General features: G+C 41.5%; 1 protein-coding gene across 4 annotated transcripts in view; it reads right to left on the bottom strand.

The window, feature by feature from the left end:
• The window catches only part of whrna (whirlin a), a 115807-nt gene that overhangs the window by 38512 nt on the left and 52537 nt on the right, over window positions 1-24758 (bottom strand). For all 4 annotated transcript variants that reach the window (XM_068574357.1, XM_068574360.1, XM_068574359.1 and 1 more), the window contains 2 exons: window positions 24222-24440; window positions 20346-20471 (listed from right to left, as the gene is read on the bottom strand). In XM_068574357.1, coding sequence (XP_068430458.1) covers window positions 20346-20471; window positions 24222-24440 — 345 coding nt within the window. The remainder of the gene's footprint in view (window positions 1-20345; window positions 20472-24221; window positions 24441-24758) is intronic.

The raw sequence follows: 24758 nt of genomic DNA, 5'->3' as shown, positions 1-24758 counted from the left end.
CCCGGCGAGCCTCATTGGAAAGCACACTGTTAATTACAGAGGAACGAGTTAGAGGATGCCAATATACTGCTGAAGTCCTCCAAATAATGTCTTTATTATTGTAATGGTTCAGGACAGATCGATGAAGGATTCGGAAAATTAACTCACTCACACTCACACTAACAATCACGGACATGTTTCGCTCTCCTTTTACTCATCAGTCTCTTCTCTCATCATTCCACTCTTCCCTGCTGCCCTCCTCTTCCTCATTATACTTTTATTTGAGAGTAGAAGGGCCCTGCCCTGAGTCACAGGCAGTGCATTTTTTGTGATGAATCTTCCTCTCAATAAATGTGTGTGCAGCAAAAACTGTCCGTAATAAGTAGATTTATTCACCATGATGTCACCCATTGGTTTGGGAACTACGGTTTAAAGAATGAGTTCGGCTTTTCGGTCGTACCCATATTGGATTTTTTTTTTTGGGTGACCAAAATGTCCCCGTTAATTTCTACTGAACTGTCAAGAACTATAAAACACACTGTTAAAGGGTTAAAGTCCAAAGACAAAAGAATGGACAACTTTCAGACCGGACAACGCCTTGGTAGCCACCTGTCAATCACAAGGAAGCCCCGCCCTAAAGCTTACCCTGCGCTATGGTCTATTTTACTACGAATAGGACAATCATAAACATCAAATCAAGTCAAATCTCAAATCTCTTATGGTTGAAATGAGAATATTGTTGCAATAGTAACGGTAATCTCTCCAACCATATTGTATAAAGACACTGGGTATCCATTAAGTCTATAATCTCCTGTAAATCACATCCATCTCACCTCTCAAACCCAATGTACTGGTGTTATAATAACCCTACTATACTATTTGCACCACAATAAACATGTAACCCGCCGGGAGAGTTATTCAAAACTTATTTTAGATTTCATGTGAACGCAAAGGAGGGGTTGCAAGTTTGTTGATTTAAAATCCTGATGCAGCCCTTTTCCTTTTCGCAGCACTTTCACAATGTCGGTCAAAAGCGGTAACAAAGTTATTTCCTCAAAATCTACAGTCTTAACTAATTTCAGACAGATGTTTGAATAACATCCACATCCATTCACTAAAGGCTACTTTCATTAATCAGAATGAGTGAGATCAGATCAGCCATCTGCTCTGTAGAGCCAGTCAACCTGAATTCCTTTGCACTAAGCCCCTGCAGCAATGGCAGCATCACCAGAGTGCATCACATTAATCACATGGCAGATAAGTATACGGCCCTCTGCAACGTAATGTGCAATAACTGCACTAATAAACTAACAAACTGGCAGTAAAAAGATTGAACCAAAAAACTACACAACCACTTACAATCATTCCCTCTCTCTCCCCCTGTGCTGCCTTACAAATAACCCTTAAAAGAAGACAATTCTCTCCATTTGTAGACATATTTAAATGCAAATTAAATTGCATCACTTGGCATGTGGTAAGTGATGAATTATATCCCGTCCTCTTCTGCTTACACTAATCGTTACCCCCTGACCCCCCCCCCCCACAAAAATATATATATGTATATATACACTGGCTCCTTACTCAGCTCTTTTTTTCTTCCCGCTATGTCAAGGTGACTTTGTGATCTCCTGCTGCTAAACGAGTGCATTTTAGTGTCGTGGCAAACTCCATCCCTCAGATGGATATATAAGGTACGTTAACGTTTTCTAATATAGACTGAAACATAAGAGAAAGTCCCACTGTCTTTATTTAATCATCAATCTTAGTATTGCATGAATCCCAGTGTGTCTTTTGACGGGTGAATTGCGATGCTGATATGATTTTGAGACACTGCTGCAGAGCAATGATGGATGACAAAAGAGGCGATTTCCTTTGACTCGTCCTGCTCCAGTGTTTGATCAGGACTATTGTCAAAGATTCATCTGACATTATCAAAGCCGTGCGATGAACAGTGTGGGTGAGACGACTCGGGGCTGAACGGTGGCGGACACGCAGATGGGAGATAGAGGGATGAAGTGGCTGCTCCAGACCAGTGATCCACAAAGCTACTAAGACGAGTGAAGCCTTTTTATCTCGTCCTTTGGCACCTTGTTTATCCAATGCTTCCTGATCTTTAGCAGCTCTCTCTCAGTTCTGTGTGTGTGTGTGTGTGTGTGTGTGTGTGTGTGTGTGTGTGTGTGTGTGTGTGTGTGTGTGTCTGTTGGTCAGACTTACCATGCCGTTTCCAAATACAGTCAGGGGCACACATTTCTAGACTGCAATTTTTCTAATTTTGCCTGTTTACACGACTCCAACGGATTTAACAGTCAATATGTAGTTAAAGTGTAGACATTCATCTTTAATCCAATGGATACAACAAAAATATCACATTGACCATTTAGGAGTTACAGACATTTTTACAAAGCTTCCCTTACTTTCAGAGGCTCAAAAGTAATTAGACACTTGTGTGACGGTTTCATGGTCAGGTGTGGCCTTTTTCCTCGTTATTTCATGACAAATGATTTGGGCGGCTGTAGCTCAGGGGGATGTGTGGTCGTCCCGTTACCACAAGGTCACCAATTTGATCCCCAGTCCCCCCACAGTTCACACGTCGAAGTGTCTCTGAGCACGACACTTAACCCCTCGTTGCTCCCCGGGCGCCTCACAGGGCAGCCCACTGCTCCTTAATCAAGGATGGGTCAAACGCAGAGAAGAATTTCCCCAAGAGGATTAATGAAAGTGTATGTTTCTTTTTCTTAAGAGGTCTGATTCAAAGTGTTTAATTTACATGTGCTTGGTGCACTCAGCCCACTCAGGACTAAACGGTGTCAAGTGAAGGAGGCCACTGCTGGACTGACAAAACTAAGCAAACCTATAAAGCAGATAACAGAAACATTAGGATTGACCTTTCTTCCTAATTCCTAAAAAGAAGGAATGTACTGGCAAGCACACCAACACCAAACGGCCAGGAAGACCTTAGATTGTTGTTGTTTCCCTTTCATCCCCCCTTCCCCTAACACCCCGTCACAATAGATAACATTTTAATTATTACGGCATATCCAGATCTGGTTTAAATGAACTGCAGTTCATAATCAGAATATCTTTCAGATTTATCTTGAGTGACAGCAGAACTGAATGCACTCGATGTTGTTTTCTCACTTTTCTCTCAATTATCTGCTCCACCAGTGTGTAGCGTAGTGGCAGTTTTAGTCTCTCTTTAAACTTTTTCTTTTTTTATCCTTTAAGTCCTATTTAAAAGACCTTAAAAAGTACTTATGACATTTTTATTCTTGAACATTTTAGAAAATCAACGAGCTTACATTTTCTAATTAATATTAAACAGTTAGCAAGTAGAAGTAACAGTTTGTCTTTGTGCAGTTCCTTTGAAAATCTTCCTTCAAACTCTTAAATGTTTCCACTGGGAATCAAAGCATTCCCAGCAAACTATGGTTTTAGTTTGACAAGATCTTTAATTTACCTTGAACGTAGCCCTAAAGCTAGACAAGCACAAGGCGGCTTTGTCAGTTTATCTGACACGTGTCTATTCTTTGCAGAGTAAAACCCACACTGAAGTTGACTGATCTGGGGGTTTTCAGCGAAGTCTTTCAAATAACACAGTAAACCTGCTTTCTGGTGCAGCCTCTGAAGTCGTCTCGTTAGAGGGAAGCCAGTCTCTCTGTGGAGGCAGAAAACTGAGACCACCGCCTGTGCTTGATACAGTAAAGCCAAAGGAAAGACCACATCACGCATTAGGGCGGATTTTCTAAAAGATGTCTGGGCTGAATTAAGTTGTAAGGTGATTGTTGTCCTAAAAAGTTTAACATGAAGCAACTCGCTTCATTAAAATGCCCTCTTGCCTTTTTGCGATGAACAATGGCGTAAATAAAATAACCAGAATTTTGTAATGTAGACATGATGGACCTCTGCAGCTGTATCTTGGTGTCTTCTAAACATGTGAGGGTTGGGCACAGTGCGTGCATGAAAATAAAGCAATCAATCAATCTTTTGACACACGGCTCACCCAATCAGTGCTGAATGATCCCAAGGACTGTTTTATTACAAAAGAGATTGAATGCTTCTTCATCGCAGTCGAGGGCGTCCGTTCACACAATATTAAACACACATGAACATGTCTCTCTAACCGGCTTTGAGTGTGTCTTTGGTGATTACATCTCGACCACATCTGCATTTAGAGCTGCTGAATAATCCAGGACATGTTTCTTTCTGGAAAAAAAACAAAACAAGACTCGGAGCTTTGCCTCTAATTCCTCGGCTGTCCTTCCTTGGCAGAAGGAGGAGACCAGCGGAGAGAATAGAGATCCACTGTGTTAGACTGCTTCTACCTTTGTCCTCTTACTGCACATAACTTGTTAGGAGTTTGACTTGATGAGCTGGGGCTTCTTCCAAAATAAAAAGGGCCGGGCACCTGGTGTGAGCCAAAGTCCAGACGACACATTATCCTTAGTTTAATTAGACCCATTAGCTCCATTACTTTTCAACTTCGTCGTTTATTGATTTATTTCATTACGTTAGCAGACTACAGTACCTTCCATTATACATGATTATTTTTCCTGTTTAATTTCCTTCTTCCACGCCTTCGAACGCCTCCTGTCTTCCTTCGTCTTCCCCTCCATACCTCACCTTCTGCAATGTCCTCACACTCGCTCCTTCCCCCAACCTCTCGCTTCTAATTAGATGTTCTTCTCCTCGGTCCTCGCCCCAAACCGACTCCACTGCAGTCATCCATCATCTGGGATTCTGCTCCACCATCGGCCGCACCAACGAGGGATCGCTCTTTAACCCTAAAACACTGATCGCGCTGCTTTTTGTCTCCTGTCCCATCTGAACAAAGCAGACTAAGTTCACAAGTCGCGATTGTTCTGTTGAACCTTATTGAACCTTATTATAGCAGAGTAAAGTAATGAGAGAGGAAGTTGATATTGTTCTGATCAGGCTTATTAAAAAAAGGTCAACACATTTTTCAACCTGACAAACACACTCTGGATAGCAGACAATAATAGATAGTGTAGTCCTCTGTTTTCTATGACATTTTATCCTCATAACTTTAGTGAAACACTTAGCGCTCATGACGGGTGGAAACAAATTAATAGGACCACGCATCAGCTTCACACTTTTCAAAGGTTAAGTCTTTACAATAAGTAGAAACAGAGCTGCTATCACTGCTAATCAATTGACTATCGACTATTTATTTTTTACTAGAAATACTGTTGCAACACAATGCCATGACTGACCTTCAACCAAAATCATGATAGCAAGTATGAGAGTTTTAGGCAGCAAAACCAGCAAAACCAATCATGAGTCCTTCGAAAGAGGCTGGCAAAAACATTCAATTCAATGAATTCCAATTTTAGTTTTTGCACAATGTGTAAAATGACCATTAACGTGTGTTTCTTGAGAAAGTATCAGACGATTATTCTACTTCAGCCACTAAAGTCCCGTAAGTATTCACATTTTGCTCATGTACACAGAAAATATTTAAAAACTAACAAACAATATGATATATTATGTTACCATAAAGCCTCACTGTGGTCTTTTAAAGCAGTGGTTGCCGCTTGGTCATTTCCGTGGGTCGCCAAATAGTTGTGGGAAAAAAAAATATTAAGACATTTTAGATTTGGGTTTATATGTATTTTATTTACTTTACCTATTTTTTTTCCGCAATAGTCACTTAAAAGCTGTTTAGACTGGGTTCTCTCTCTCTCTCCTTCTCTCTATCTCACTCTCTCTCTCTCTCTCTCTCTCTCTGTCTGTGAATTACTACAATGAATCACAAAATCCCTTTGTTGGCATCACTTGTGAACATAAGGGATGCCAACGCTTTATGTTTCTATATTGATAAAAGTCTTTGGAAAACCGCTGCTGACTCTGCACAACTTGATCTGCGGAGCAGGAAGAACTTCTTCATGACGCAACTCTCGCAGCAGTGCAGCGAGACGCGGCGAGTGAAATCTGAGTGCCCAAGCCTGACTGACTGATCCGTCCTGAGCATACTAATGAGCCAGCGCACGTCCAGACTGCATCCAATAATCTCTCCACCGAACACTGATGCGTTAAACTGCACCACAGTGGCCCGGAGCACAGATCAGCAGGATAAAGTCGGTCCTAGTGTAGCAAGACCGGCGGGAACTCTTTCTCTGGCGTGTGCTCGCGAGTTTGAACAAAGAGCACATGCTGGCAGGAGGACGCCTCGTTCATCATAAGAGCCACGACTCTGCTGAGCTTCTTTTAAAGCAGATTGTTTTGAATGACGTCTGCTCTGAAACATCAAATGTTTAATGAGACCAAGAGACTATGACTCAGACAGCACTGAAAGCGCAAGTAGAAAATCCACGGCCCGCCACTGCTCAGTTAAGACTCTTAGTGAGCAAGTCTGTGGGTTCACCTTTATACAAGTGTGTGCCAGACAGGCCTCTTATTGGTGTGTCAAAACACCCTCACAAAGACCAGTGTGTATGTGAATGGGTGTATTTTTGGCATTGGTTCATGGTCGATGAGTCCACCGCTGTGAAATGCTCCAACCTCAATTACTGGATGGATTGACGCTTTGACACAACATGAGGTTGACATCTATGATTCAGAGGCAAATGTCTTTACAGCTCACGGATCACAACATCTTTTGGGTGGACTGCCAAAACTGTGGTTTACGCCAAAATACCGGCAGATATTCACATCAGTGTGGTCGATGACAATGAACAAATGTTAGCATAAACAAAAGTGGTGAACATGGTAAACATTAGCATGTGGCTCAAAGCCTGGATACAACCACATAGAGCCCCTGCATTGCTGTATACTCATTTTATTATGAAAGGATTTCTTACCTTTTACCCTTCACATAAGTGTCGTCAATGGGATTTTTTGATACAATACTCTATGTGTAAAGTAAAACATGTCCTCATTAAAACTCTGATTGCCAGAATAGTTGATAAATGACTTCCTGCGGATCAACTAATTTATTAATCAAATAATCCTTCCAGCAGAAGATAACTTTTCTCGAAGGAAGGCCAATGTTATTATTAAAAGGAAATTAGAAAAGGAAAGCAGTTGTTAATATTTCCATATTTGAAGATAGTGTGCATGATTTTGAATGCCTCGCACGGAGGTCAGCGCATGCCATGATGCAGACAATACTCAAGAATGTTCAAGGCTTTTAAATTCACTAAATTCTGCTATTTTTAAAGGACTTGCACACACTAAGCTATACCGCCTCTAGTTCATATATCCCTGCTCTTTGAATTGTTCACGAAGACTTGTCAAGCTGCCCTCCTAAAGGTCTTTCTGAAATAAGCACAACGACGAAGAGAAATACTTTGTTCTCATCACAAATTTGAACAGAGGCAGAGTCTTGTGGTTTCACACTCAAATAGTGCAGAGGAAGTCTTGCCCTTCAGCTCTGACAGCTCAGGTTCAGCTCCTAACATGTTCCAAAAAGCTCATGACTGTGAATGAAATCTGGGTTTTGAATAACTTGGGTTTCATAAGCATGACTAAAACATTACAGGATCATCCACCAACTTCCTGAGGAGGGTTTCAGTAGTTTAGACCTCAACTCATAAAATCACAAATAAGTATGATGATTACCAAATTTGACTTGTAATCCTGTTAAACACTTCAATGGATTTCTTTATTTATTTGATCATTTCAAGCTGGGGCAAAGTCAGTCGGAACATCATCTTGTTGCTTTCCTTATACCGGCTTGAAAAAAAAAAATGAAAAAAATCCCAAGAAAACAGAACCATTTTACACTGGATATCATTTTGATTTATTCAGTTGGAAAAGCAGCAACATGTACAAAAGGGATGGAGCATCAGTAGAATAGATTATAAGAAAATGAATGTCTAGAGTCATACACTCAATAAATTACAGATTTGAGGAAGATCTGTGAGCTGCTTTCTGACAGCGCCTGAGGCTCGAGATGATTTACTGAACCAAATAGACAATAACCTGTTAATCTCATAAGTTTCCTGTCTCCCTCCCCCTTAGTAAAACCAGCGGTCAACAACATCCTCTGTTGAAAAAAGGCGAGTCTCGTAAGACAAAGATCTGCTGAACGGTGAGCTCAGTGCTGCCTGAAAGCTCGGTTCAGTCACACTCGCTGCTCCGTTGTGACGAACTACAGGGAGCGTTCCGCGGCTTCCATCTGTGAGAGCGAGTCCCAACACAGTGGAGTGATAGCAACCGCATGCACGAGCTGTCTGGGAACATCTGTCGAGGTTAATTCAGGCTGTGACAATCAATTATCTAAATCAGCTATAAGTGAGGAAGTTTTACACGGATGCTTGCTCTCTACTCTATGCACACTTTATGGAGCTTGGGAACCAAGTGTGAACGACGTTTCCCATGTGTACTTGCATGACAAAGAGTTCTGTAGTCCAGTGGTTTTCAAATGGGTGTACATGCACAGCCCTTAAACATATTTAAAATGAGCATCCTTTAAAAATAGCTATTAAAAAGCACTTTAAGTCAATGCATTGATAAACACAACGATTCCCTTCCAGCCATGAACCTTAATAGTTTGTAGAAACGGCAAACAATGAACATGCACTGCACCTTATATATTTCATGCTATTATATTTGCTCCAACATTGTGTTATGATCCTCCCCAATGTGTTCGTTTGATTTAAGAATAATTCAATACAGAACATATATTGAGAAGGTAGATTGTAGGTGTATTGCAGGGAATGAGGCTGGAAAGAGAAAGCACTTGAACTGCTTTGTGTTTTGATTCCATTGGGACGCTCGAGCGAATGGTTTAAGTAAGCGCTTCCTCCGAGGTGAACATAAAAACGTGTCGCCACAGTGCAACGTCCGACAATAACAAAATACTGCCTCAGAGGAAGGATGTGGACAGAAGTAAGTGTTTGCTCCAGCCGTGTTACAGTGAGATGCATGTGTCGACGCATATTGCTGTTCAGTTGGCAAACATAACCATGCGAGCAGAGTCACCGGCAGTCGCTTCCAGAGAAAATGGGCAGTTTGCGTTTATAAAGTGCAACTCTTCAAAATCCACAGGGCCTTTTCCATTTGTCTCTGTTCCACTTAGTATGACGGAGCAGTTGCTGTGACTTTGTAGTCTGTGCCAACAGATATGATACAATTACTAGCGTTTGGCTCAGTGGGGCGATTGATAACGTGAAGAGAGCCCTGCAGGGGCCACATCACTGGGAAACAGATGGGCTGTATTCATTCCCGCTCTCTTAGCCCGACTCGTAATGTGATAGAACATCCGAGTGTGTATTCATATCACTCTGGAGGTGTGTGTGTGTGTGTGTGTGTGTGTGTGTGTGTGTGTGTGTGTGTGTGTGTGTGTGTGTGTGTGTGAGTTGAGAGAATATCAAGGAACACAATGCCTTGTAGAAAACTCAAAATCCATATTTGCATCAACATTACAATACAACTTTTATATTCAATGTGTCGATAATAAGTTTACTGGTAATGTTTGTCTTTTTTCCCCCATTAAGGGTTGATAATAAATGCACAATCCTCGTCCTCACTGTGAGTGTTTGCTGCTAACTTTTAGAACATCCTGAACAGATATCATGCTGATGTTCAGGTTCATAGTTGTATGGAACATGTTCATATGAGTTAAGGTTGCAAAATCACACACAGTGTGTGAAGTTTTAACAAAAAAGATAAATGACTTTCATTCAATTCAATAAATGACCTTCATTCTTTTAATGGGGCCCTCTTTTTCTTGCTTCTAATTTTTCGTACTTTTCTGTCGTTTTTTTTTTGTGAGGGAACAAAATCCCACGACAAAGAGGTTCCACGCTAGGGTAACAATACTTTTTGATAAGTGCAACAATTAAGAACAAAATGCTTAAAAAGGCAAAACCGAGAAAAAAGGAGAGGAAAAAAAAAACAAACACAAGCGGAGAGTGGGCGAACCGGCAGTGTTTTTATGTGAAGGGCAGCAGTTGTTATTTACTCCTTAGTGTTCTCTTGAGATTTAGGAAAATGCAGAAGCCCAGGGGCCTGTCAACAGGCCAGCCTTTGATCAACAGGCCTCTGGGTAGCAATCACCCTTTTCAGTTGTCTGTGTGGTCCACAGTTGGTGCATTTGTGCCTGAACCTCATGTTTATTAACGGAAACAGGGAACTGCCTTCTCTTTTCTTCCAGCACAGCAGGGCTTTTCTACCGGTGTGAGAGCAGTCCCATATCTATAATAAGTAGAAAATAAATGGCATCCTTTGCCTTGAAAGTGCTTTCCAGCTGTGCAGCCAGAAATAGTCTAACGTGGAGCCCTTTTCCACTTCACAGAGCAGACACATGGAAGCACGGCCTCTATTGTACTTGTACCTGGATCTACTTTCGCAGCACTGCTGTTGTACGCGAGCACTGAGGGGATCGACTTGTGCAGTGAGTAATAGTTCAGACATTGTTTGTTTCTCAAGGATGCAAACACAAGGACATTGCAAGATGATCACTGTTGTGCTGTTTTACATTATTTTTAGCTAATGTCTGCTGGTAGCTAACAGCTGTCCTTGGAGCACAAATAGCCAAGGTTTGGTCCTCATCAGTGCTGTTTTCTGTTTTATTGATTTTTTATTCTCTAACAAGCTGCAAGGTTACTGCCACATACATATACATATATATGTATACATATATAGCCATGAAAGCTTACAGAGCATGGGTGTCATTATGTGCGGCTCCATTTCTTCCTGTGGGCTGATTATGCAACACTCATATACATAATACGCATGAACATGTTCCCACATGTTCTCAGCTCGACTTTTTTACATAATATATTTCTACTGGACCTGAAGGACCTGATCATGGGCCTGAACATGCTAAATACAATTAAATAAACTTACAATACCCGCATGATGTTACATTATTATTGTATATAATTTCATAATGAGACACCTGATTTTGGAAAAGTTTAAGTTAAGATGATGTCATATCAAAGCTTTTGCAGGAACGTAATGATTGCACACAACTATTCAAAGCTCAGTCATTATGAATATTTGTATACAACACATTAGGTATTTGGATTTAAAAGTTTCTCACATCAGAAGTCCACAACAATTGTGTTATCGACATAATGTTTACCCGTAATTTTGTTAACCCTCATTTAAACTGACATGAAAACCATCACTCACGGTATGAACACCCCAGGTTTAAACACGGTCTGCCTATTTTTCACTGATACTGATGTTTATTCTCCTGGATTTTAATATTTCGGTCTCCAGTGTTAAATCCTGTTTTGATGTTTTCTTCAACAGCAGCTGCACAGAGTTAAGAAGAATTCCCCTCCAGGTACAATAAATCCCTTCTCTTCTACATTGGCTGTGTTACAGTAAACTAAGTTGTCCTTATCAGCAGCTATTTCACGAATGATTTTCAGTAAATCCTGTTTTTTTTCTTTTCAATAAAATGCAGTTGACACGTTTTTGCGTTTTGTTTCCTCTTCGACTTAATTTACTGTAATTGTAAATGATGCAGGTATAATCCCTTTATCAGTCGCAACATTATTCTGCCATCAGAGCCCACAGCAGTGAGATGTGGAACATGCAAAGGTCACTGCTCCGAGGTATTGCTGCATTTTAAACCAACCATTGATAAAGAAAACTGACACCGCGATGTATCTGCAGTGGCGTTGTGCGCAACCGTTATCGGAAATTGCAGTAAAACATTGTGGGGTGGAGTTGGAGTAAATATTCACGTAAAATAACAGGAGCGAGAGCAGCTCTGAGGAACCGCTTGCCTTTTTCCATGCGGGAAGAGATGAAACACCTTTGATACCTGTTATCACAGACTCAGACAAAAAAAAGAACAGGGCACGTTCACAGCACAGATTGTGTAATTTCATCTGTTGACTCTGCGACAACAAAAAAGCCTAAACTGTATTTCTAGTTTACACTTCACGTCATTCAGTAGCGCGGGTAGTCGCAGAATGATCACCAAAAAGCTCTTTGTAGTGAATGTCAGCTCATTGGTTCGGCCACCATCTCTCACAGTGCTGTTTCCAGCGGCAGCTGTTTTCAGCATAAACCCACTGCACACTACCTGCTCAGCACCAAACAGCAGACAAAGTAAGCAAGAAGTTAGTGAACAATTAACAACGGAGCTAATAGATGGATAGTTCCCACAGGAGTTGGTGGAGACCAAACACAGAGCTCTAAGAGAAATCAGATGACCAGAAACACAAGTTAAAAAGGAGGACAATGTTGCTTTAAACCTGCTGGATGTGCAAATAAGCAACTGTTTGCCAACAGGTTTATCATATCAACTTAACAGGGAATTAACGCTATGTTGTTGTCGCCACCAAGGCCAAAAAACCCAGTTATTCAACTTTAAAGAGCGTCAGAGAAATTGGTCAATCTGTTAGTAATAAAACGATTGTAAGTGCCTAGATGAGAGGACCATAAAGTGAAAATGACTGTTCATTAAACTGAAAGATGAAAACTATTACATTTGTAATACTCGGGAGAGTATGGTGGCAAACCATGTCACCTAGTAGAGTTGCATTGAATGCGTGCTAGTTGTTTATCGTTGTGATACTTTTAATTTTATCCCTGAAATGAGATTGGATTACCCACTCTCACTTTTTATTTGAAGTGGGAGTACTTTTCCTCATTGAAAAGAGTGAACGCCTCAGTTCCAGATTCTAGCGGAAATCATCATGTTGCAGACACTCAATACTATTCATGACCAAATGCTCTTTTAAATATTACTTTTATGGTACTTCTGCTTTATTAGACCACTCACAGTAATAAGCGGCGGAAAAGATGGGGGAGAGGAAATGTACCAAAGTAACAAAGGGATCCAGGTCAATTTCAAACCTATCATGGAAGAGTTACCCTGGCAGCCCAAGAAGTTTCTATTTTAGATTCTAGTTCATCCTCTTTTATCTTTTTCTATGAACTGAAAGTTCACTAGACCATTTCAGTGCCTTAAACTGACGGACAGCACAGTGGATTACGCATCAATTGTAACCGCTATGTGCTTCGCCTCAAGGTCCAATTCATTAAAGATATTGCGCTAATGATAGTTGCATTTGTGCATCGAATTGCAATTATCAAGGTGACAAAGTATACATTTTGAAAAAGACAAATAGAATTTTTAGACTGGGAGCGACAGGTCCTGACTGACTGGGGGGGTGCAGAGGCTTGGCGCCTCACTGTACTTGGCGGCACAATGAGGGTCAGTATTTTTTACTAAAGTCTGACATTCAGGAGAAATGTTGAGATGTTCAGGTCACACTGGGACTGAATTTCCATCGTCAGCTACTAAAACACTTTTGAAATGCATTATGTTCCTTTATTGTCTAGCTGGCTGAAGTTTTGTTTCCTGGTTAGATACTCACACACACACACACACACACACACACACACACACACACACACACACACACACACACACACACACACACACACACACAGTTGCTCGCCAAGTGCCTTTTTTTGTCCTGATTTGTTTTGTGCTCTTTCAGCAGGATTGCTTTATCATCAGAGAGGATGGAAAATCACCTCTGTGCAAATTGAAAATACTTGGCATGAATCCATCTACGTGTTTGGCACACTCTATATTCAGTTAGATATGCACTGCAAAAAAAGAAAACGTTGAGAAAAGTCTAAATGCAAGACAAAAAAAATTTCCAATAAAACTTTTACTTTTTTTAAATGATTTCTTAAATGTTAGCTTTGAGTTGAGGCAAATATAATTGTTCTCCGTCCTCAAGTCAAATCTCTAACTTTATTGTTTTGCATCCATTTGGTGTTTTCAGTTTGTTACTGAATTTCACTTTTGATCAAACTGAGTTTGATGTTTCATATGTGATTTGTTTTATTTTTTATTTCACATGACCCACAGCGTAGAAAAGCTAAAGGCCATCTCCATCATGGTTTTCTGTTTTAAGTTTGATCAGAAGACCATGTGACTTCTCTCAGGTGTGTATAGAAAGACAATCCATCGTGTTGCAGTTTACATCCATGTCTGTCCAAAATGTTCACTTCATAATTGTTTCTTGCTTAACGTTTGTGTGAAATTGTTATATTTAGCATATGAATTATTAACTTAATGAGGTAACAGTGACCTTCGACCGCCATATTCTAATCATGTCAAAGAGGGCGTTTCTGCCAACTAAAGGACATTTCTCCGAGGCATTCCTGTTCACAAGAAGTAAGAACCCCAAATAATTTTGTCCATTCATTTTTGAGTTACACGACTGTACTATTGATTAAATGTTCTGAAAGTGGTAACTAAATATTTCAAACTTAAAACACATGAAAAGCTTGATTGTTTAGGTGTAAATGCAATTATAATTTTGAACACTGATGATTTATGTTTGTAAGTCCTTATTTAAGCCAATAGTATAGGTTGAGGTGTTTACCGTTTACAGTGTGCTGAACACATTTATTCTAACTTGCAGGCTTCAGCTAAATCTCCTTAATTATGAGTTTACCAAACGCTCGCTGAAAAAGACACGGTGAAATACATCTAACCAGATTTGAAATAGTATCCAGTTGCCTCTCTGACTATACCTTCATGTGTTGACATCACAGTAGGCATGACCTTTTCGCTTACGCTTTAATTAAATTCAACAGAACCGGGCAGATGTCAACAGAAGGGCAGTGGGCAGGACTGACCTTTCTCTTCCGTCAGATTGCAGCGAGTGGGCTGAGGCGCAATACGGCGAGTTTTCAGTGACTAGACAAAGTCTTTCCCAGAGTCAACAAAATATATATTCATACATATATTCAAAAGGCATTCACCCACATTTGCATGTGGATGTTGTTGTCATTTTTTGCAATACAATTTTTTTATTGACGTCCCTTCACACTGCAGAAGCCACATCCATGTTACTCTCTGGTTTCACCACAGCAAAGGTTGTCACAAGGCTTCTCGTAAAAATGTTTTTTTTTTTTTTAAAACGGCGGCGGGATTGCAAAGCGGTGTGCTAACATTTATACAGCAACGCTTTCCTTTTCTCCAAAACTGAAGGGTGAGGAAGTGACATCTTGGTGGTGTGATGATTATAGAATGCTGGGAGCGATACAAGCCATCCATCATCGTCATACTATCCAGATGGGAATAAAAAACAGACAGACAGTCTGCTGCCGGGGAAGGACCTGAAGCGTGAGCTCCAGCGTCGTGGACAGTGATGAGGTAGCATCTTCTCCTGCTGAGCACTGGCAATTAGAGAGGTCTTTAGCTTGCATGAGCCTAAAGATGTTCACGGCCCTATTTAGGATGCACAACAGATCCCTGTGAGTTATCTCATAAAGTGCAGTTAAATTCAAATTTAAAGTCAGCTGCAGGGTTGTTTTTTTGCGATTGGTGGAAACAAAGTTAAAGTTAGAATTAAAAAAAGATGATCTATACTTAAGGTCTGGTAATTATAGTGTTTAGTCCTGGTTCGCCTTGAGCGTGGTGATAATATCAAATACTGTCATGGAATTATGAATGATCTCATATATAGCTGCTTGGTCAGCGCTCCTCGCCATCTGACACGGACAATGGGAGACGCCCTTTATTGTGACGCGACTGACTTCAATGTAAACACACCGGGGGCCACACAGGGCAGGTGGGAGTGAAGGTGGATGGGTCGAGGACTGAAAGTAAACATTGACATCTTATCACGTCAGACATTCGCCACAAAAGTCTAAACCTAACTTATGCTTTTGTTCTCTAAACCAAAACTTCCTGTGAATACCTATACGTACCTATATATATACCTATATATATTTTTAAAAGACACTCTACAGATAAGGACCATCCCTGACACGTCCAGAACAGAGTGTAAACCCAGGTCAACGTTGACTTATTTGACCCTATACTCGTGGTTAAAAGAACATCCATATTTTACAAAACACACATACTTATTTTAAGCTAAACCATCTTTTCCTAAGATTAACCCAGCACAATCACTCCTCAAAACTAATTTAAGGTGACCAAACTGACACACCAAGACATCCAAAACTATCGCTCAAAGGATACCTCGAGCATCATAGCCTGAAGCCGAGCACTGACCAAACTGCAGCATCTGACGCGTTAAAAGAGGGGCGGGACACGGCGAATGGTGGGAGGTGGTACAGTTTAGTTAGTGGGCCTCGTCCTCACTTAATCATACCATTAATAATACTGTTCATTAATGCAGTCTAGAAACTAAACGATATAAGATCAGACCACTGGTTCCCAGTTTATATTTCTCTCATATGATATCAGTGGTATATCGTAGTGGCGGTCAAACACGTTCTGTAAACAGTCTCTCCAGACAGTAGAGAAGAGATTTGTATGCCAGTCACAGGTGCCGCTGCAGTCTGCAGCAGCCACAGTTTAGCCGAGTGGGCAGAATATGTATTAAACACCCACATCAGGATTGCCACCTCGAGCCAGGCGTTACTGGCCTTTATTACTCTTTTACCAGAGAGAACCAAGAGGCCATTTAAACAATAGCCCACATCGTAGAACTCTGCAAAACAGCAACTACACCACTTCAGTACCAAGGAGAGTGCACACCACGAGTCTGAACTTATCAGCAAACAAGATTTGGCTCCGTAAAGATAGCAACCACTTAATAACAAGTCCAATAAAGCAACGGTCAAAAGGCCCCCTTCAAGGCGTATCAGACAGAAAAGATAATAGGAACATTGAAATAACCCCAGAAAGAAGAGAAAAAGGCAGATGTACAGCTGACTGGGAGATATTAAGCAGTGAAACTCCCTTCCTGGTAATCTAAGACGAGGCAAGTTCAGTGCCTTTTAAATCTCTTCTAAGGACTCCCCTTTAGTGGGCATCAACCCATGATGCCAATGCACTCGCTATCAACACTACATCATCAAACTCCACCCTAGGCCACATAGCAATAACAAGAACACAAACCAGTAAAACTAAGCTACGTTAGGGTGGTGCAGATGCCAACGACGCCTGCCAGCTAACTCCTTTATCCCTGTTGTTTCACAAACATCATGGTGACAGCACATGGCTACATGTTCACGTGTAAAAGGCAACGCTTGGAATGAAATGTTTTTACGACGGTCAAAGATAAGTTTAACAGCCGCTTACATTCTCACGCACGTCCTGTTCGGGTACGTGACTGCAGGATCTGCAGGATCTGAAGCATCGAACAGAGGCAGTCCTCCCACTCCTCAAGCTCAGTGAGAAGAGTTCAGGGGGTGTCACGGTACATGGAAACAACATTACAGTAGCAAATACGGATTTGTATGAAGTTGAAAAGAAAAGAAAAATCAACTAGAGGTGTAGTTTCCACAGAGGAGTGTTTTCAGTCAAAGCTCCAACTTCTCTTCTTCCTCCCCTGAGACAAAACACTTCCCTGTGTTTGATGAGGGTGCATGCTACACCAGGCTTTGGTGCTGCAGCATTAGACCTGAGGACGTTGTTAACAGTGACATTTAATGTCCATGACCAGGGGAGGGATCCTTGTGTACACACAGTTTAAGGTGATCAAACACTGTGGATCACCGTGCCGCGCACACTGTGAAGTCCCTTTAGGAGAGGATGTGTCTAACCTGAGAATTGAACCCTGGTCTCTGGAGACAGCAGAGGCTCATCATCCAAATGTGAACAGTGCCGCTGCCGTTTGCCAGCGCACATGTGGAATATCTGACAGCAAGGCATGAATAAATAAATGATCATTCCTGAAACTTACATCTTTTCTTTACTTTTATTATAGTCTTTACTTTTTACTATTGTTTTAGACATATTACAAAAAGGTTATAGACTTTGTGATAGTTTTAGACTTTGAGGTAGTAGGATTCCCAAATTCAAAATTGGCTGAATATTAATTCCAGTGCGTTTTCAAAATACCCTGAAGGACATTGTTTACAGAGCACATATTCTAGTAATCTTGCCCGGGGCATTAACAATTGCGGAAGCACCAGATACCGTAATGCTGATGTCAACACAGAGGGTTATATAGAATAATTAACTCCTTGGAGATATTATATATTCTAAAGGTATGTTACTGACCCATTTTAATGACCAGCCCGCAGAAAAATAAATACCATGACCTTCGGTTTGGCATTTGTGTGCCTCAGCCATTTCTTGTCTACCTGAGCGGCTACACACACACACACACACACACACACACACACACACACACACACACACACACACACACACACACACACACACACACACACACAGATCTGATATAAAATTGCATTGAGATGAAACGTGTGATTTACACCACATTAGCATCTACTGGACTGGAGGATCCCTCAAAGCAACAAAAAAGTGTGAAAAGCCTCGCTGCAATCTGTAAAATGTGCTTTATTAAGATCTTTGTTTCTCCTTAAACTGAGCCCAAGTACAAATGTGTCTGCACAGGAAGCTCTACTGGCTTGCATTCATTACAACGAACACTGAGCTGCACAAAAACAGAGAAAAGGGATGGAAATTGGGCCACATAAAAAAACGGGGCTATTCGTGGTGTGAACACATCCAAAACACATTCCTTAACACAGCACAAGAGGCAGTTTTAAGTAAATCATGCATGTGAAATGAAGGAAATAACATTAAGGGAGAAGAAGCGCAGGTCATATGTCAGGATATTAAAGCCTTTTCTACCTCCTGTCTATCCTGTCCTCTCGTTTTTTGATAAGAAGCCTTTCTAGTTGCTAACACATTAAGATGCTGCTACGCTGAGTGTGTGCCTGTGTGGGCCTCTAATAGGTGTCTCTGTAATTGGCTGGTTGACAGGCTGATCACTAACAGGCGTGAGATGAAGGACTCCCGGGAGGAGACGTCCGTCCTCCCTCCCCTTCGGTTGCCATGTCACCGTGACAAACACACATCTGTGAGTAAAATTAAGAATGGATACCTGAAAATGTATCCAATTTAGGTCTGTTATGGTACACTGGTCCTGCCTTTCAAAACCTCGAGGATAGATCGATGTACATCAGATGGAAAGAGTTTAATCCAGATGAAACAGAAACAGGAAGAACGTGAGAGGGGGAGCAAATATGGAGAGTAGTGGAGACACGAGACAAAAACGTTCTTTGATCATGAAGCTTAATGTAAAATACACTGCGGACTGAAGTCTCTGTTAACAGTGACAAACGGCGGCTGTCTCACGTGAACGGGTACAAGGTTGACGGCATCAGCACGGTATTGCGTTTCTATAAACTATGATAAACCGAGTTTTCAGTCTGTAAAACATTTTAATATTGTTGTAAAATGCTGTTAATAAATTGTGAGTGTGAAAGCCATGAACCTGCATCACAACGACGTCAGCATGTTTTTCTCTCAGCGCCCGCCACTGTTACTGACTTCCAGCGCCTGGGATGTGACGACCCGTATGCTGGTTGAACTCAATAGAGCATATTGTCTTTGCTAAAGTCCTCAGAATGAAGACGAAAGGCGGTTTTAAAGTTCACTATCAAGAGGAAACTGAAGAAACTAATTCCTCCAAAATATCCCCTGTGGTCATTACTGAAGTTTTTGAAACGTTCATTCAATCATTTCTTCATCACCAACGGGCCTCCTCTCACAGAGAATCCTTCTCAGAGCTGATTAAATGGTGGACGACGGTCAAAGGGCTGAGCTGTTTCACTCCATCGTTGGCTTTGCAGGACTTTATGCCCAAATGAATGCGAGCGTAGTCACAGCACAATGTATCCAACAACCAGCGTGTGTGACTTTCTAATTTCTTCAAAGGCCTTAAAGGCATTATTTTCTTGACAGCACATATGGTGAAGAAGACGGGGAATGGCAGCTTGACAGAGAATTGCCCAAAGTAGTAAGAAAGTGGCATATTGGAATAACTATTCCTTTGTTGTTTGTTGTCACTGTGACAGAAAAAGAAAAAGTTATTAAAGGAACTTTCCTCTCTGGTCCGAGATGTCTATTTTCTAGACAGAGAGAGACGAAGGCATATCTCTTCTTTTGTCAAATAAAACAGAACAATTATAGTCACTGCAAAAGGTTACGAGTTTCAATTTAAGTGTGCATGTTGACTTGCAATAACTTTCAGTTAATTTATTCAAAGAAGTATTCCAGGTTGATATAGAGCTTAAATGATTAGTTGATTGACAGAAAAGTAATTAACCACTATTTTAAGAACAGATTTATTTTTTTTTCAACAAAAGTTACCCAATGTCCCAAATTTGTTGGTTTTCCGTTTGAACATTCGGTCAGACGAAACAGAACATTTGGAGACTTTGATGGACTTTTTTTTTTTTAAATGTCAGAGCGGCAGTGTGGTGACAGGCCTCAGAAGAAGAAGGATACATATGAGAGAGAGAGTTGTTTCTGTGTATGGTGTCCACCACAAGCACACTTGCAAAGACATGACAAGCATGACGAATACTAAAATATGACATAAAATATCACAGATTTTCTACGTCAGGTCAAAGTGAGACTGTGTGTGAGAGAGGCAGTGAGTGAGAGATTGAGGTGATACCTTGAGTCCTCCACACTCTGCTGCTGAGCCCTGGTCCACTCCAGTGATGTAAATACCCAGAGCATACTCTGCTCCCCCTCGTATCATAAGACCCAGGGAGCGGCCGTCATCCAAAACCAAGTTGACCTATGAAAAGCACAGAAACAGGGGGTTGAATATCGAAAAACAGGAAAAACAGACACTTCATAAATTTCATTTTGCCGTCTCTATTGCGTTGCTTGACAGGCTGCCAGACTCGGCCCCGGTGCCGGGCTTTGTCGCGCCGAACACGGCGCCGTGACACACAACGCACAGACGACACGACGGCCCTGCTCTGAGAGGTCCAGGAGCCACTCGGATGCGGGTGACTCAGCGCCGCTAACGAGGAGGCTCAATCTGTTCTGATTGGACGAATGTTTGAATTGGTTAATCAGTTTGTTTACAACGCTCATCCATGTCAATCGCCATGATGAGCGGAGCGGACAATATCCGACGCTGTCGGAATACAAATAAGCAACGGACCATAATAATCACAAAGCATCCACCGGAAATGTCGGACGACGGCAACAGCACCCAATTAAAAGCAGTGCTGCGGGCAGCTAATGGCACCTAAAGGATGCACACGACCGTGCCAAACTGACTCCAGCCTCTGCCCTTGTAGAAATGCCTATTCGACACGGTATTTAATCGCATTTAAGGCGCTCAACCCATTCAAACACACTCTTGAATTTGAATCGAAAGAAATTATCCTCATAATTAAATGGTATTGTTTTAAAGCCAGCGAAAGTTCCACGCTGCCACATGCAGCATCTTATTGTCATGCCAGGAATCGACACAGTGCCGCGCCGGGGTCTATTGAATAAAACAAGTATTTTACTTTTTATTCTTAGAAATGAAATACTTCTTTATGTTACTGCCTAAAACATCACCGCGATCACCTGAAGCCGGAGAGGAATCAGGTGCTCAAGCTGCTGCGGTTGTGAAGCGACTAACATTCAGGAGCCAGCTGGAGGACCAGAGTGAACGCTGCGGTAGTTAACTGGCTGGAAAGAGGCTGGAATGCATCCAGCGCAGTAGCATTTAGTTTCCTTTGTCTGGAGGACACACAGCTTTGTGTTGAGCGTCCCACACTAACGTAGTGTAACACTTTTATGCTTCAATAATGTTCTTACAATGTGTTTCAGACAGTGCTATAGTGCACAGTGATAACTCAGAGATTGAGCTTTTTGCTCATAACCCACGTATTAGATTAAGGAGTCAACACACGGATTAATGGCAACATCCACTCCCGTCAATCCCAATTCTGAGCTAATCAGAGGGAACCTTTTCAGATGCATTTCACAGTAGAGAGGAGCGCCCATCTCACTGAGAGAGACTCTGACAAGCAGACGTAGAACTAGTAACTGCACTTGGCATGTAAAGATATATATGTATATATATATATATATATATATATATATATATATATATATATATATATATATATATATATATATATGTGTGTGTGTGTGTTGACCTCCCAGCTGATGTCTCGAGTCCTGATTTATGAACGCCTATTTGCTCTTGGTTCTGGAGGATATGGAGTTGGATGAAGGGTTCATTTGTCTGATAAAACTGCTTTCTTTTAACCCACTGGCAGTGACTCCATCAAGTATAATCTGCTCTTCTTTTGTTTGGTGCCTCTGGGTCATCCCATCAAGAGTGTCTCTTAACTCTGCAGCTATTTGTTCTGGCCCTCGAGCCCTGAGCTAACTTAATGCAGGAATCTTCTAGTGTCAGAGGCATCTCTCTTCAAGGCACGCACGAGTACGGGCTGATGGTTTCCAAAACGTTTACTTGAGATCCCTCAACCACTCGAACCGCAACCTTTTAAATATTCCATGCGGGTTTCCAAAAGAGGGCATTTGTTACTCGGGGGTCAGTTTAAAAGATCTGCTCTTGCTCCGTCTTTCACTGGCCACATTGATGAACTCAGTCTCTCAACATCTTTTATTCGGAGAGCAAAGAGGAAAAGCAACAAAGATCAGCCTGCCGGTGGAGGCTCAGCGGTGGCTTCGCCGTGCCAAACTTTAAATTGTATATTTTCCTCCACCACAGCGAGACACTTGATTACTTGGCTTGATCCCGATGCAGCTGTCTCTCGCCAAAGATGGAAAAGCGAAATCAGTCACACCTTGACGACCGCAGGAGGACATATATGTATATATCGCTCTTGAACAAAGTCAGCTTCATTCCTGTTACTTTCCAGCCGTGGTAGGTTTGGCATCTGGCTCGGGCGTCTTACTGCCACTCAAAAAGCATCTGCCGGTGCGACTCTTCTGCTTTTTGTTCCATAACAACTATTGGAGGTAAGCCAGCCTCCTTTGCTCACTGCGAATATGGAGGCTTTCATGCTCTCTGTGACATTTACGCAGCACATGGTTTTAATTAATAGACTAATCCTTCTCTTATTGGCAGCACATAGCAGCTCTTAGGCTCTCAGTGTTCTTTGGCATCAGCTGTTATCATGGAATCACTTCAATATGCTCTTTGTCTCTCGAAGGACACCCAGCGGTCCGGTGTCTGAGCCTTTGTTTGTACCAACACAACTGCAAATATATCACAGGAGGGACTTATTATATTAAATACGTTATATTGAGCGCTGCTGTACTGGTGAAAGGAGCTTCACCCGTTTTTAAAATCCAAATGATCTTTGAAAGTACACAAATGTAATGATTTATTTCTTTTAAAGCTGAAAGAAGGTAAAATAACTGAACGATACTCGAAACTGGATTGATGTTTTCTAAATGTTATCTACATGGCAGTAACTACAGCCTGTATTAATGGAGCTGCAGCAGTAAAAAGATTAATGAGTGTCTCTCAGCTGCTGAAAAATTGAAAGTTCTGGTGTAATAAATCTTTAAAGCAGCTCTGACAGCTCCTTCCCCGCAGGTCATCAGGTGGTGACAGGGTGGACTTCTGTGGCACTGAAGGTCCAATTACAGTTATTGTTTAACTTTTTTTTTTTTCTTTCGTGTCCATCATCTTTTGTCCATTACCGAGTGTTATATTATAATTCACTTTTACTCCCCCTGACTTCCATCAAAGTCACCCTGATCACAAACGTAGGATCGGGTGAACCATCCAAACTGCTTTTAAAACCTGTTTCACAGCCACGATGGGCGACGCCTGATGCTGATGCTGCAAATGTGGAACTGGTTTCGATGGTGTAGGAGTTTGTGAGTATGTTTCTGAGGTTACGTGACTGAGTAGAGCGGAGACACACAGACACACAGCGGGACCTCAGAAGCAGAATGAAAACGAAAGACAACGGCTGTAAGATAACAGAGAAGTCATAATCCTTGCTCTAGTCTTCCGGTCCGTTCCCAGCATGCAGCCTGTTCCAGCAGCAAGAACCTTTGGTGTCATTAGAGGGAGTTGGATCTGTTTCTTTGACATTTTTTTCACATTTATGATTCATGGATAAAACCCTTTTAGATTATGTTGCCTGCTTTAGCGCCGCTTCATTTAGCTTGCCTTCTTATATTGGTCATGAATATTTGATTTTCAATATTTTACCATAAACTCTCAGAGTTTTGGAGAAATATAAGAAACTATCCATGAAACTAATATATTGGGATTGCGTTTTTTTTTTTTTTTTTTCTTCTGCAAACTGTTAAAAGTGCATCATGGGGAGAAAGGAAATACAAACGTTTGAAACAAAATGCCATGGCTACCTATAAAATGTTTAAAAAATGATGATAGAGTATGCACAGTTTTGGGTGATATGCTGTTCAGAATATTACTTTTTTACCTGTTCCCCTAATAGTATTCCACTGAAGGTACAACAGAGATGTGTGTGAAGGTAGGCAGTCGAAACACTGCTGCATGAGTTTTGTTTCCTGTGTAAAGCCTCACCTTCTTCTCGTCTCCCTCCTGCAGCAGCTGCATGTTGCTGCGTCGCTGGCTGTCAGTTCTCCTCAGCGTGGCGCTCCGATGCTCAGGCAGGTCAGGGGGAGGGGACACGCCCCGACCCTGAGGGTCAACCCAGGTATAAACATGGTTGGTGACATAGCCACCTGGAATCCGCCCGACGGAGCGCACGGAGAGGCCGAGCTTTTTACTGCCCTTCAGCACCTGAGGACAGGAGAGGAGAGCCATGTTATATCCAAAAATGTTCCAAAGATATTATATATCAAAAATGTTCCAAAGAGAAAATCTTCACTACAATTTATTTTATTTTCCAAGGCCATAGAATATGCAAACATGGATCCCTGCAGGGTACACACGCCGTGTGAGGTTGTAGCAGTAAATAAAGTAGGACACAATAAACTTGGGAGAAAATGAAAGATTACAGAGAAGCAAGCAATTTTTGCAATGCTTCTGACTGCAAAAACTCCAAATGACTATACCCTGCTTTCACACACACACAGCCACACACACACACAACAAACA

This window comes from Clinocottus analis, unplaced genomic scaffold (assembly GCF_023055335.1).
Source record: "Clinocottus analis isolate CAN_PGR_092001 unplaced genomic scaffold, fCliAna1.0.p SCAF_13, whole genome shotgun sequence".
NCBI lineage: Eukaryota > Metazoa > Chordata > Actinopteri > Perciformes > Cottidae > Clinocottus > Clinocottus analis.
This window is presented reverse-complemented; position numbering and strand designations above follow the sequence as displayed.